Source organism: Myzus persicae, unplaced genomic scaffold (genome assembly GCF_001856785.1).
Source record: "Myzus persicae strain clone G006 unplaced genomic scaffold, MPER_G0061.0, whole genome shotgun sequence".
Lineage (NCBI taxonomy): Eukaryota > Metazoa > Arthropoda > Insecta > Hemiptera > Aphididae > Myzus > Myzus persicae.
In genome coordinates, this window is record NW_019104257.1 from 69,992 (window position 1) to 86,495 (window position 16,504).

The following is a 16,504-nucleotide window of genomic DNA, read 5'->3' on the forward strand; positions in this document are numbered from 1 at the left end:
TAAACCTTCATAAGAAGAATCAAACAATTTTTATCAAACGAAGCACAAACTATGCTCTTACAATTAAAAATCAATAAATAACATTCAAAATCGTTGCCGGGCAACGCTAGAGATTTTAATTGTTATTTATTTTCAGCCAGCGACTATTTCTCACATTTATTTTAATTAATAATAACTTTATACTTATTTTGAATTGACAAAAGTGATACTAAAACCTGGAGCAGTGTCGGGTATAACAGTAAAAAATTTCAGGCAAATCGTTTCAGTAGTTTTCTTGGATAGTGCGGTCGTAGAAAACTCCTTACAATTTTATATAATAGTATAGATTATAACTATTAAAATATTTAACTTCGTTATTCCAAAAAAACCAAAAACATATTCTGAGCATTTCAAATATTTTTTAAAAATAGTAGTATGAAGATAATATAAAAATAATACATTTCATAATTTGTTCTGACGACAACTACGATAATACCTTCCTCTCTAACAACATACAAAATAGGAATAGTCAGTACATCTCTAACATTTCTCCCTCGTTACAAGACCAGGTATATCTAAATCTCCCAATATCTAACTAAATACGAACTAAATTGGTCATTGAACAAATGCTCCAGTTTATCCCCTGGCCCTGACGATATCCCTTACATCTTCTTGCAGAATCTGCCTTCTTCAGCACTCTCTTACATCATACACATCTACAACAAAATATGGAACTGTGGTAGGCTACCCAAAGCTTGGAAACATTCAATAGTGATCCCGATATTAAAACCTGGAAACGACAAATTCAAGCCAAACAGTTACAGACCCATTACCTTATTGAATACTATGTGCAAACTACTTGAAAAGATCATCGATACCCGACTGCGGTGGTTTCTAGAAAAAACAAATTATCTAACTGGGGTCGGTTCTCTCAGATCCCATCGGTCCTTTTGTTACGATATTTCACCTATATCAGTATTTTAGTTTGATTCGATATTTTTTTCCGATACTTACTCATATCGGTCATTTTGTTTCGATATTTTCCTCATATGAGTATTTTAATTCGATTCGATACCAAGTAAAAGTATCGATACTTTTCTTTCGATATCACGTCCCGGGAAATTTGGGAAATAATTTCACTCGTCCCATCCAAATATTTTTGTTTTTTACGAAGTTTTAAAAATGTCAACTTTAATAATATGTCAAAATGAAGTGTGCAAAAAAAAAAATAAGATTAAAAATCATAAGAACGAAAAAAAAAACAAAAACCGTATTGTTGAAAGAAGAAAATATATCCAAATATTTAAATGGGAATCTAGATATGTTTGAATTTGAAAAGTAGATGAGAAGCTACCACTACAAAAAAAATTGATAGAATGAAAATTTAAATATCCCACTGCTGAATTCAAAATTGTTGATTTTCGGGTATTCATTGATTCTAATATAAAATGCTCTGCTCTTTAATTTAGTTTATGTGATTAAACTATGTTATTTCACTCGAACTGACTTAAAAACTGTCATATGTCATTATTTTTGCTGAACGTTTTCATTACTTTCGTGCAAGAATAGTGTCACAACTCAAAATTATTTTTATTTTTTGAGTTGTGAGCTATTCCTGATTCATTTGACAAAAAATTATATTCAACAAAACAACACATTGTATTATAGTTTTACCATTTTTATTCAATTTAGTGTGGAAGCTTGTTAAAAGTGGTTAGTGACTTGGACATAATAGGTATAAACTGCATTTAAAACATAAACAAGAAATAAACAGACAAGTAGAACATTTTGAAGGAGACGGAATAATAATACCTAGTAAGAGCACTTGGGATGTGCCCTTGTTAGTAGTCCCTAAGAAACCAGATCGAGTCGGTGCACTCTACTATCGAATATATGACGATTTTAGAAAACTCAACTATATATCTATAGACTATAGTACGGACAGCGAAAAGTGAGCCGCGACTGTTACGTTCCTAGTGGTATATTTAAGCGTAATCGCAAATAATTGTAGAAGCCCTGATGAAATTCGGCCACCCGGGGCATTGGTATCGCGGCTCACATCACGTTAGGGACCTTTTCGCTGACTGTACTTGGATCAATGATAGATGAACACTAGGGTGGTGCTAATTATTTTTTGTAATCGATACCTCTTAAAAGGTTTCAATATGTTTAAAAATGATGTATACACAAGTTGAACATAATCAGATAAGTTTAACCCGTATCCCAAAGCTGTTGAAATTGCTACTTTAATAAATCGTAGACACTGATGTAAATATAAAAAAACCCCCTATACAGTTAATATTTTTATCGTACATTGTCAGTTTTTATCTTATTTACTTTTGATATCTAATGTGAATCATAATCGTGGTGACCGTGAGTGTTCGTATTTGTCATTAGTCATTGTAAAGTTACTGGTGTCGTCACTGCACAGTGCATTTATAAAATAGTCGTTGTAATGTCACTAGTATACGAACTTCGTGATCAAACGAAAATATGATATATCGAAGACGATACAAATCAATTAATAGGCAGTTAGTTACCATCTAACATGCAAGCACAAAACTGAATAATATGGAAATAGGGAATAAAAACGGCTACCACCCTGGCACGTTGCCCGCCGGCGGTCACGCTAACTTTAAACTTATAAGTTATTACTGTTTTTGTCAAACTACCTTATTATATCCACGCCATGTGGACGCGGGCTGCCATATACTTGCACATTTTTTATGTGAATATATACTGTGGCGTTCAATGAATATTATCACGATATTATTATATCATGCAAAAAAATGCCATCGTGGAAGAAAAAACAAAGTTTTGTTTTGTCATTAATAGATAAAATAATTCCTTAACGAACTTCATTAAGTGATTAGTATCCCGTAGAAGTGGAACCTTTATTTATTATTTCAAAGTAGGAAATAACATGTGTATGCCGAGGTATGTTTTTAAGTACTCTATTCCTTAAAGAGTCAACTTTGAGATACTGGTTAGAAACCAAAACACCCTTTGGAAACGATTTATTAGAAAGTTTTCCAAAGAAAAAGAGTGTGACACTGAAGAAGAAAATAATATAGAATGTAAATTGGAGGGTGAACAATTATTTAGAGATGGACATAAAACAGAAATTCAATACAAAAGTGCATAAAACAGATTACTCGAATAATTTTTTTAATAAGTTTCCAAAACTCTCTTCACACTACTGTAGACAATCTAGTAGGAAATTATACTTACAAACTGATATTATTTAAATTACACAGCTATACAATATTTACAATGTTGCATGTAAAGAAGATAGTGAAGAACCCTTAAGCAGGAGATAATTTGATAAAAGTTTCTATAGCAAAAATCTATCAATATTTCCCCCCCAAAAAGGACCAGTGTGATACATGTGGCCAATTCAAAGTAAACAATTTATCATAAGCAGATTATCAAAAACATTGCAACAAAAAAATCAAGCCAGGGACCAAAAAACTAATGATAAAATGAATTCTGAAGCTGGTAAATGTCATGTATTTACATGCGACCTAATGGCCGTTCAGCTGCTTCCATACTGTCAAGCAAGCTCTATTTATTATAAAATGAAATTATCTGTCCATAACTACACTACTATTTACAATCTAGGAACCCATGAAGCTTGTTATTGGTTTGACGAAACACAGTGTGAACTACGTAGTAGCATCAACTTTTGCTACTTATCTAATAGATACAATTGAAAAAACTCATTTAAACCTGTAATAGTTTACTCAGATGGGTGTACAGCACAAAATAGAAATAGCATTCTTTCAAATGCATTACTGCATCTTAGTGTCAAATACCAATTGAGTATAATCTCAGATTCATCAGTGTCAAACAAAGCGTATCTCATGAAAAATACTGAATATTTAATAAACTTAGAATTTTAGTGTTTTAAACACTTTTTAATGAAAATAACATTAAATAAACATGTTTTAACATATATTTAGTCGGTTTAAATCTTAACCTTTTTTCATTCACGCACCCCTTAACCACTCACTACTACTTTACGGACCCCCAAATGCCAATTTGTCATATATTTTTACATAAGATAGATATGAATTTACGAAATAAGTTTAATAATGAAAAATTTGATTTATTTTGATCAACATGCGCAATACATTGTATAAATAAAAATGAATAGTAAAAAATAATAAAAAAATAATATTGAGTTAAAAATGTAATTTTAATGTGATCCTTGAGCTTGTTTGCTAGCACTTCACTTTTTGAAATCTGGCTCCACGGATGATAAATAAACTCGTAAGTCTGAACTCACCGAAAGTCTATTGCGGTACTTATTTTTAATAAATGTGTATGACGAAAAGGCTCTCTCCACTAATACAGAACTCGTAAACGGTAGTAAAACATTGAATGCTGTGTAAGAAAGCTCAGGATATTCGTCTTTTACATTAGCCCAAAAGGTGATCAGTGATTTTTTTTCAAGAAATTCTGCTTGAAGTGAAGAGTCCATTTTCAGTTCAATCAATTTTTCTTTTTCACGGGCTGATAAAACTGCAGATTTGAAATAAATTTCACTGAAAGGGAACATAATCCAGTGATCTTCTTTTCCACATTTAGGGAAGTATTTTGCAAAAGCTGTTTTAAGCTCATTCTAATGTTGAACAATTTGGTGTTTGATGCCTTGTGATAAGTTCATATCAGTTTCACAGAGAAAATCATGCAGTGCTTCAAAAATTTCTGGTTGGTTATTCTCAATACACGTTTTCCAAAACTTTTTAACAAAAGATTCTATTTTGTCATTAACTTGGAATATTGTCACTGCACTGTTTCGAAGAGTCAAATTTAGATTGTTAAATTTCAAAAAAACATTGGATAAGTAAGCTAGTTTTTGAAGCCATTCATGGTCGTTAAATTTTGATGACAGTCGAAAAGGGAGGTCTTCAAAAAACATTTGAACTTCATGCCTAAGTTCAAACAAACGAGTAAGGACTTTACCTCGTGATAACCATCGAACCTCAGTATGAAGAAGGAGGGTTTTGTGAAGACTTCCCATGTCTTCACACAAAAATGAAAATATTCTGGAGTTTGTGTGGCGAGACTTGAAGAAATTGACCACTTTACAAGAATCGTCCAGAACGTCCTTCAAATCTGCAGGAAGAGGTTTCGATGCAAGAGCTTGCCGATGGATACAACAATGAGTCCACTTTATTAGTGGGGATACTGCCTTAACACGAGACTTAAGACCAGAGTAACAACCTGCCATAGACTTTCCACCATCAGTACTTAAACCACAGCATTGTGACCACTTTATTTTTTTTTCGGCGAAGTAAGAATCAATAGCATGAAAAATATCTGCACCTGTTGTGCGTCCAGTCAGAGGATGGCAGAGCAAAAGACCTTCTACGCTTTCATTTTTTTTTATATATCTTGCAATAACTAACAAAACAGCTAATTGTGCTACACCAGTACTCTCGTCAACTTGAATGGAAAACAATTCACTGTTATTGATGTCTTTTAGTATTGTCTCCTCAATATCATAAGAAATGTCTTTGATTCTACGACTGACTGTGTCATTTGATAGTGGGATACCATTTATTTTATGGACATATTTTTCTCCGAACATACAATGAACTGCATCTTTAATGGTTGGCAAAATCAAATTTTCACCGATTGTGTGATTTTTACCACTTCTGGCGATATTATAACTAATTCAAAACGATGCTTCAACTGCATCTACGTTAGCATTACCCGAAGAGAGGTAGGTTTGAATATTACACTTATTTTTATTTTCAATTAAACGTTTGAAAAAAGTGACATCTTTGTCCTTTAAATCTGAATGTTTAGTAATCAAATGACGAGTAAGTTGTGAAGGTTTCATACTGCTATTAGCTAGTATTTCTCCACAGATAACACATTCAGGTTTAGCTATATTATCAATCGTAATGAACGAAAACCCGTGGCACAAATATTCTTCTGAATATTTCCTAATCTTTCCCGGCACTAGAAATTTAGTATTACTAACCTGTGGTAACTCCTTAAGATTTTCTGTGGAAATATTAGTAATTCTTCTTTAGCGCTTCTTGAGTATGAATAGGATCGGTTGATTCAGTAGTATTTCTTTTACTGACGCTACCAGTTTTTAACCAATGATCCATGTTCGAAAAGTGTGAAAATGTTTAACAATGTCAAAAAAAAAAATAGTAATTACAAATACGTTGTGTGTGTGATACGGTCTCTTTGAAAGAAGCGACTGACTAATTATTGGAATACAAATATCAAACAAACCGTTCACAAGAATAGTTTTATCTGAATTTAAGATAAAACATAGTATGTACTTGTGACGAGCAACGCCACATTACCAGATTACATACAATCTTATCGTACCGCCGCGCCGCCTAGAATGATATATTATACCTATTATAGTATTATACTCTTCTTATACACTTATACTAAATCGTATAAGTTACGAAAAACCTATTTACAACATTTACAATATTTCACTACTAGTTTCACAAGTAATTTCAATTAATTACAACAAATTTCAATTTTTCCGACCCTAGGGGTCCGCGGACCCACGGTTGAGAACCGCTGGTTTAAATCATTAAACACGTGTTTTTTGTCTCCTGAAAAACTACAAAAACTGAGATACGCTTTGTTGCAGTTTAAACGACGTAATATTATTTAGTAGATAGTAGCATAATATGATAATCATTGATAATAATATTATTATTAATTATTATTACATAAAAAAGTTAATCGTCAAGATCAATTAAGTTGTGAAGAAGTATATATAATGGACCGTCTTCGTATCGTAAAACAAATATTTATAGTGTAAAACTTGGATAAAACTTTTCAAAAATTAACAAGGTACCAATTATCTTGTTTAACACACTTGAATTCTTGGTACTACTTTAAAATATAAATTGCAATCATTGGTCGTTTGTGAAAATAGATGTCGTCTAATCATCAGACGACACTCATAATAAACCTTTGAGCTAACGTTCTTGTTTGTTTCGGCTCCTAAAATAATATATTCATAAATACTAGGTGTGTTCAATAAATATCCAGACAAAATTTATTAAAAATTGTATTTAAAACTTACAAACTATTTAAATGGATCACCTTCAAAATAGTGTCCTTTAGCTTCGATATGATGCTTCTAACGGTCTTGCCAATTGTTGAACTCCTTTGAATTTCCTCCATAACCTTTAGCTTTTGTGTCGCGTTATGGATAGTTTCGTTAACGACTTCGAATCAGTGGTATTTGAGGGTACTTTTAGTCTCGAAGACAAATAAAAAACACATGGAGCTGGTGGGTGAGGTACCACTAATAAGTCTATTTTGATGATAACAATTCACGTATGGAAAGTGCTGAACGCGCTGGTGCATTGTCATGGTGCAAAAACCACGACTTTGATTTCCATGCTTCTGGTCTTTTACGGCGTACTTTCTCTCTTAATATATTAATATTTCTAAGACTTGTTTACTTTGTATTGTATTAATTCCAATTAAGTAATGATGTTCATAATGAATACCTTTATTAATAAATTCATAATTCTTTACCTAACATTGTTTCAACCATAGCTAAACAGGCAGGTCCTATTAATTTTTGCCAATGACATGAGAGTTCATATTTTTAGCAATAAGTTCTGCGTCTTTAAATGATGCTTCAAGAGCTTTATCAGATATAGTCACTATTTTTATCATACTAGATGCAGCTCTTTTATTTGAATTCAGGAGGGGTTTAAAATATAGTCGAGTTTTTAATGACTCACAAGGCTGTTTTGTTTTTAAATGCCTTTTCAATTTACTGGATAGGTACTATTGCTTCATTATAACTTATAAGTGTTTGTTTTTCCATACCATCAGAAAATCGAGCTATAGCCTTAAACTTACTGCGTACAGAATAAAACATATTAACTACTATACATGTCATATAATTTTTTTAAATATTGTTTACAGAATAAAATGTATTAATTTATTTTTATGTTATTATTATTGTAAATATTATGTAGGTAACTTTTCAAAATAAATATTTTATACCATATGACCTGTGTTAAATCATTTAATTATTATTTCCAAATTTTTAAATCATTTGAAACCCAAATAGTAAGTACTCAAAATAAAATTCTAAAACAGTTACATGAATGTTACGCATTGGACATCTCATGGATGAAAAAAAATGTGAAATTCTTAAGTTTGTGTTTTGGGATGTTACTGGGAATTGAATTTGACATCTTTAAGTAGACTGCTAAGATACCTTTAATGTGAGATGTTCTATAGATGTTCAGTTTTAACTTCTCAGATGTGATATCCATCAACTTGGCATTTGGCATCTCTTGAATATCGCATAAATGTACATGGGCAGTAAAAGGAAACATCACATATCCGCAATAGAACATCAATTTTACTTCTCCGATACAAGATTGCACAGAGGGACATCCATTACAATGAAATACTCCACAACTACTATACAGCAGAGCGATACCGACTTGTCAACTCTTTTTTTAAATTATGAATGCGAATCCTTAAAATTTTTTTTTCTTTTTGTGGATGGTTTTTATCAAAATTCTAACAATTCAAAAAATGTATTTATGCACAAGTACATACTTATTCTAAAACAAAAATAGTTATATAAATGTCGAAACATTTTTTTAACAATTTTATTCCAATTGTTTACAAATTAATTTGGAAGTTAAAAAAAAAAAATATTTTATGTTGTTAAAATTCGATTCATTTGGACGATATTGAACTGCGAGACTTTCCATTCTGGTATAACCGAATCACCATATAATCTTTCAAATCTATAACAATAAATTAATCGGTCTTTTATCTAGACATATAGATTACAACGCGTATAATACGGTATAATAGGATCTAGTTAATTTTTAAAAGTCCCAATAATAACTTTTCAAAACAATAGAAAACAATGGGAAAACAGAAATATTTACATTTTGTTTTCAACACATTTAAATTTATATTTTAAAGACTTGATGTAATATTCAAAAATTGGTGTTGAAGAAATAATCCCGTTTTCCTGCTTTCTTTTGTTGGTTTTTTCAATTATTAAGAAAAGAACAATGAATTTCAAAAACACTCATACATTATCATACTACCTACTAGTGATGGGCAGAAACGACTATTTGCTACTACCGACTATTAGTCGGTTTTCATCACATACTACCGACTATTATTCGACTAATAATTTGCACGACCAGCTATATACAAATCATAGAAATTATTATAAATTCTTCTTTCAAAAAGGTTATTGAAATTTAATAAAAACACAAATACATCGTACGTTTTACGTTGTCGCCCCATAATTTCATTGTTATGTCATATAACACTGATTTTTTGTAGTTATTGAACTGAGAATGTCAAAATCTAAATGATTTATTAAAGAAGTGTCGTTCCATTGTGACATATTTAAAAAAAGTGAAGTTGCAAATAGAAAATTTGCCGAAAAATTAACACAGATAGGAGCTTTAAAATTATAACTTAAACAAGACGTGTCAAGACCATCATGAAACGTGAACAGTAGCCTATTGATGTTGGAAAGACTGGTCGAATTAAAAAAACCTTTGACCTATACTATGCTTTCCTTAAAGGATGAACCTGTAATGTTAAATGCACAAGAATGGGAAGTAATATGGAAGATGTTATCCCCATATTAAAACCATTTGAAGTAATGACTACTGAGTTATCAGTTGAGAACTATCCGACATCGGCAATGGTTATTCCATAAGTAAGAGGTAAGTAAGAAATTCAAAAAAATTAAATTAATTAATAAATAATTTAACAAATATTATTAGGTTTACTGCACATTTCTTTAGTAATCAAAACAAATGAAAACATACTTAGGTCAGCTACTCAAGAAAAAATTGCTGGAAAATTTAAACAGTCGTTTTAAACTCAGTGAAGAGCAAAATCCTAAACCTGAGTTTTCAAGAACGACTCTACTTGACCCTCGTTTAAAAAAATTGGCATTTCAGCATACAATTAGTGCTGAAAACGTAGAAAAGAGTATTACAGTTGAACTATCTTTACTTATCAGTGATTATTTGAATGGTAAGGAATTAATAATATTAATACATTTTTTTACGTAAAAAATGTTGATTAATTATTAAAATGTATGTTTTTTTAACATCACAGAAGAAAATTATAATATTTCTGAAACTCCTGAAATTAAAACCATCTCTAATAATGAAGCCGTCGATTTTTGGAGTTTCTTGGATGATAAACTGAATACAGAACGAACTCAAGTTACATCAGTAAGCACTACGGATAAAATTTTAAAACAATATTTCAGTCTACCACACTCCAATAGAAAATCAAAGCCAATCGATTTTTGGATCAAACACAAAATACTGTTGGGCGAATTATTCAACTTAGCATTGAAGTATTCAGTGATCCCTGCTACCTCAGTACCTTCAGATAGAATTTTTTCAAAAGCTGGTGAAATCATGTCAGCAAAAAGAAATAGAACACATCCAAAACATTTAGATATGTTAATATTTTTAAACAAAAATTCAAAACAGCTGTAAATTTGTTTTTATTTTTCCTAGTAATGTTTATGTTTTTTGTTATATTGTTGAATTAAAGTAATTCATGCTAAAGTTTGCAATCAGTCCAATAAAAATAAATCGAATAATAATAATTAATCGAATAATAAAAATAAGTCGAGTAATAAAAATAAGTTGAATTGAATAATGATAATAAGTAAAATAATCAAAATAAATCGAATAATAATAATTAATCGAATAATAAAAATAAGTCGAATAATAATAATTAGTCGGCTAATAAAAATAAGTAGAATAATAAAAATGTTCGAGTAACTAAATTAGTCATATGATACTACCGACTAAATCGATAGTAATTAGTAACTTATGCCCACCACTACTACCTACCATTATAATATATTCTTTGCTATTTATTGAATTTAAATATGAAGAAGTTCATTTTAATTTCCTAAATGTTTTTAATATTAACATAAAAAACAAGAATGATAATATACGATTGGATGAAATAGCGTGAATGATATTATTTTCTGCTTCTGGATCTTGAGCATTGTTTTAAATTCCCCTAAATTATTGTAAGTTGCTTAATTTTAAATTAACTTGTTGGTAAACGTCAAACCTATTTTAATTGGTTAACTATACTCTTGGCTATATGACATAAGAAACTACCCGGGCATAATAAATGGGGGCATGCTCGTTGTATCATTCTGCGTACCCATTGGCTATTTTTGGTTAATTGAATAAGAAATTTATAGTTTTGTAAAACCTGCGCATCAACGAAGAAAACCAGTCACTGTACTGTTGGCTGCTCATGTTGAACCTACTTATTGGATAGAGCTACAGTTTTGAATAAACCTGTATGCAATTTAGTTTTACTGGGAGCTGATTGTGTTGGCTGAATTTGTAAATTATTTGAAATTATATGACGTAATTATATCTCAATAAAATTCACTGTAAAAACGGTAAGTCTGGTGAGTAGTGGAACGTTAATATTAGTTATTAAGTAAAATGTTAAATGGAATTAAAATTACTTTGCCTGGAGAAGTATTTCTAGTAAAGAATCATCAAATGGTTTATATCCCACACCAAGTGTATTTATTTGATATACCACGCCTTCTGAAAAAAAAATAATCATTATGTTTTTTTTTTTTTTTTTCATTAATAATACCCACGGCAACCTGGGCTATTGGACTTACAGTGCAAAAATTATAAATTAATAAATTAAGTTACATTAAATTTTGGAAATAAGAATTGGCGGCTGTGATGGATTACATGATGTTGGTAATGGATTTAGGGTGATTGCATAAAGTTTCTGATAGTGATTCGGGTAGGTTGTGGCTTGTTCGGGTACTGTTGTAGGTTTGGCATTCGGTTAGTAAGTGTTTGATGGTGACTTGTACAAGGAATGTTGTGCACATTGGTGGTTCTTCTTTGGACATTAGGAAACAGTGGGATATTTTTGTGTGTCCAATTCTTAGTCTGGTTATTATAACTTCGAATTATCTGTGAAATTCTAAGGGAAATGTCCAACTATCGGTGTTATGTTTTATATGGTTTAGTAAGATGTATATAAGATGACACCTTTGATGCTATCTTTGTTGACATTTCTTTGTTATGAGCACTCGTATGTCACTGGAGGAAATGATTTGTGTGGGGGATGATAGTGAAGATATGATAGCATTTTTAGCTGCGTGGTCAGCGAGTTCGTTTTTTCTTTTATGTTAGAATGTCCAGTGACCCAAAAGAGTTTAATTTTGAAGTTATTATGGTATTGTAAGGTGTACATTTTATTTTGAATATGCAGGCCAATGTCTGAAGGATTAAATGTGTGTTTTATATTCTTGATCGAACTGAGGGAGTCGGTTAAGATAATAGTGTCTTGTATGTGATTATCGGATATTATTTCGAGCTCTTTTAATATGGCAATTGACTCAGCTGTGAATACTGAGCAGGAGTTGGGAAGTTTATGCATAAATTCCACGTTATTCCAAACTACTGCATTATGTTTTTACTTTAATAGTTATTCTACAAACCAGTTAATTGAATGCCTTAGACTTCTAAAATAACTACATAAAGTATTTGATAAGGTTCCAAGGCAATGTTTTTTCTTATTGAACTACTCCACATATGCGAAATGCGTTCAAGCTCTTTACTTGCATTAACACTTAGATAAGAATCGGTATTTTTGTTTTCATGTAACCTTTTTGTAATAACAGACATGGCCTGTAAGTACAATTTACATATATTTTTTAAATACTGTTAAATAACTATTATTACACTGTCTCATTGTTCCATATAAACTGGTTAACCCGTTACACTACAATATACGAAATAGTTGAAAATATTCAACTATTCAATCGTGGGTTAAGCGCTTATTAATGATTATAGTAATCATTTTATTTTATTTGATGTATAGTAAAGTGACAATGGGATAGTATCTATAGTGTGAAGAGGATGATGGTAGCCTTTTCTTGGCCCTCCCTGCATGTGCTAGTTCCCAGCTGACAGCTAAGAAGCAAAATACAATGGGTATTTGGAATAGCCTTTGGAATAGCTGTACATTCAAAAGAAACATTGATTAAGTGGGTGTAGTTTATGAAAACTATTCAAAAGCATAAAAATTCTAGCACCTGCTAAAGATAATATTTAAGCATAACCCCAAGGATTTCTTTAGATGGCTTTGCTATAATGACAAGGTATATTCTAGGGTATATTCTAGAGCAGGGATCTTCAACCCGTCGCCTACCCTGTCATTATATGCGGCCCGCGATCACATTTTAAATTTAGCATGTACATTTTCTAGTTCAATAAAATTATAACAGTTAAGTTATCACTATCGGAAATATGCGATGAGATAAATTGAATTACCTACCGAGATATAATTAATAATGTCTGTTAGTTCGTAATCGATTGTGGTACGAGTACAGTATTCTCATTTATGTGTAAAAGTTTCAATTTAATACTTTTTCTTCGTAATATTTGTACAATATGTCGGTGAGCAAAAAACGTAAAATCTCGGATGAAAGTCGAGTTTTTCAAGAAAAATGGTCCAATAGCTATTATTTATTCGAGTTCAAGAAAAGGCAATATGTTTGATTCGTCAAGAATCGATTGCAGTGTTGAAAGAATACAATTTAAAACGACATTATAGTACCAAACATGCAGAAAAATATGATATGATACAAGGACAATTTCGAATTGACAAACTTGTATTGTTAATGAAAAAGAAATAAGGCCAGTCTTCAAGTATAAAAAAATGTCATTCAGACTAAGAAGCTAGTGTCAAAGCTAGTTATATCATAACACAGAAATTGCAGCAAAATCGAAGCCTTTCACTAATGGTGAATTTATAAAAGAGTGTATGGAGGTAACCTCTGAAATTTTTTGTCCAGCACAAAAACAATATTTTTCCAAATTGAGTTTATCAGAGGTACCTAACTATGGAAAGGCGTATAGCAGAACTTTTAACTGATATTGAGAGTACCCTAAAAGAACGTATTTCTTAATTTATTTTTTATTCGCTGGCAGTTGACGAAAATACAGATTTGTTAGATAATGCGCAATTAGCAATTTTTATTCGGGGTATCGATTCTAATTTTATTATCACTGAAGAATTAGCCGCGCTTTTTCCAATGAAAGGCACTACAAAAAATTGTGATATTTCTAATGCATTAAATTCGACACTTAACCGTTTTGACATAAAATTAAATAACTTTTCTGGAGTTATAACAGACGGAGCCTCATCAATGGTTGGAAAAAATGAAGGGCTCGTCTCGCTAATTAAAAAATAAATGAGTACATGTTATGCTTTACAACTGTTGCAATATAACTGCATTATCCATCGAGAAAATTTATGTGCAAAATCAGTTGGTTTTCAAATTATTATGAAAGATGTTGTAAAAATAGTAAATTTTATCAGATCAAGAGCATTGGATCATAGATAATTTAAAAAATGTTCAAGTGAAATTTATTTATTTTTTATGCTGAACAAGGGATGTAATTTATTTTACAGATGTCCTTTGGCTCAGCAGAGGAAAAGTATTAAAAAATGTTTTTGATTTAAAAAACGAAATTTTTGAATTTGCTGCAAGTAAAGGAAAAAAATTTGAACAACTTAATGTCTCAGAATGGAAAAATGATTTTGCCTATCTCATGGATATTACATTACACTTAAATGAACTCAATTTACGCTTACAAAGTCAAAACCAATTAATATATAATTTATTTGACAATATTAAATCTTTCGAAAATAAACTTCTGCTGTGGGAAGTCCAGCTAAGAAAAAATAACACTACTCACATCCCATGTTTGTCAAAATATAATGTTACTTCAACTGAAAAATACGCAGAAGCAATTTCTGATTTAAAAATCCAATTTGATTCGAGGTTCTTAGATTTCAAAGCTAATGAAAAATTGTTTAATTTGTTTTCAATTCCATTTTCATTATCAGTTGAAGATGTCCCAGAAAATATGCAAATGGAGATCATTGATTTACAGAACAACATAATACTAAAAGAAAAGTACGATAATGTTGAACTTTCAATTTTTTATTCGAAATATAATTGACACGGAGACATATCCTAATCTTCAAAACAATGCATTGAGAATGATGTCTCTTTTTGGCAGTACTTACACTTGTGAACATATATTTTCACGAATGAGAATTGTCAAATCTAAAACTGAAGCTCGGTTAAAAAATGTGTAATTAAAAATAAATGTTTATCTATATATGTTGTAATAATAAAACTGAATTTTTATATAAGATACATGTTTTTACTACGAATGCGGCCTGCAAGATTTAAAAATAATAACATTTGGCCCACTGTATAAAAAGGTTGAAGACCCCTGCTCCAGGACAATGTTTTTAAACCAGGAGTCCGCACGAATAAATCGAGGGATCTCCGGAAAAAAGGAGAAAAAGTTAACTTTGTTGTATTTAATTTAAAATACTTGTTATTTCTTAAGTACTGTAAATGTTGTATATCGGTTTTTCTAATATATAGTTTAAGTGTATAATAGGTATCATAAGAATATAATAGATAATTATAGGCGACGGTATGTGTATACTAGATTCGATGAAATCCGTTAAAGCTAAATATTGAGTACCATTTTCGGTATACTTCTACTTTACCGGACACCCTAAATGTTGTATATTTTTTGTTTGCATCTTATGTATTTTGACAATCTAAAAACGATGGTACAAAAATAAATTGGGGCTAATCATTAGTTTTTAAGTTATAGCACTTTGAAAATCACGTATTTTGTAATATTTTGTTTAAATAACCAATATATTCGGTGCCCTGTCTGTTACATTTCGTGGCTTAGTGGTAAAAGAACCACGTACGATCCTAAAGGTCCCGGGATCAATTCTGACGTCCAGGAAAAAAAATTTTTTGCATCGGGGGATATTTTCGTTTTTAATGGCCGAGCGAGTGCAGCGAGCGAGTGACCAAGCTTAGTATCGAGTTGCAACTGAAATGTATTTCTGTTGGTCCTGTGACCTACTTGAGGTGGTGTTGCCAGTGTTGGGAATAGATAACTAAATTTCTATCTAGATAAAGATAAAGATAAAGAATAAATATTTTATCTAGATAAAGATAGAGATAAATAAATTTAATTTTTATCTAGATAAAGATAATTAAACAACCATTTTATCTAGATAAAATTAAGATAAATTGTATAATATGAAAATTTATATTTTTTCGCAATAGATATTTAACTGTTCTATTTTCATAACCAACACAACCATAGAATTCAGTGTCCTTTTAATAGAGCAGAGAGATCTGGATGAATAATAAATATAAAATAGGTATTAATTTTAATTATTGTATATAACTATATAAGGGTAGAATAATAAATCACAGTTAGTAACTTACTATTTATCTATTCTGTGCTACTATCTACTACAAATCAAGTCTTATTTTTAAGGTAGAAACAATAGTAAAACTTTCATTTAAAAGAACATTATTATGTTATAATTAATAAACTTTCAAATCATGTGAAAAAATCTTTTAATTTTAAATTTTAATCAACAC

The 16,504-nt window shown here is 30.6% G+C and overlaps 1 protein-coding gene and 1 pseudogene across 1 annotated transcript; both read right to left on the reverse strand.

The window, feature by feature from the left end:
• Positions 1 to 4,603: 4,603 nt before the first annotated feature.
• Positions 4,604 to 6,107, reverse strand: LOC111040537 (zinc finger BED domain-containing protein 5-like). The gene is made up of 3 exons (XM_022324475.1): positions 6,077 to 6,107; positions 5,728 to 5,997; positions 4,604 to 5,589 (listed from the first exon to the last, which is right to left on the reverse strand). Exons 1-3 carry the CDS (start codon positions 6,105 to 6,107, stop codon positions 4,604 to 4,606), a joined length of 1,287 nt encoding a protein of 428 aa, XP_022180167.1.
• A 2,558-nt stretch (positions 6,108 to 8,665) lies between these two features.
• On the reverse strand, positions 8,666 to 12,689 carry LOC111040533 (annotated as a pseudogene).
• Positions 12,690 to 16,504: the final 3,815 nt, after the last annotated feature.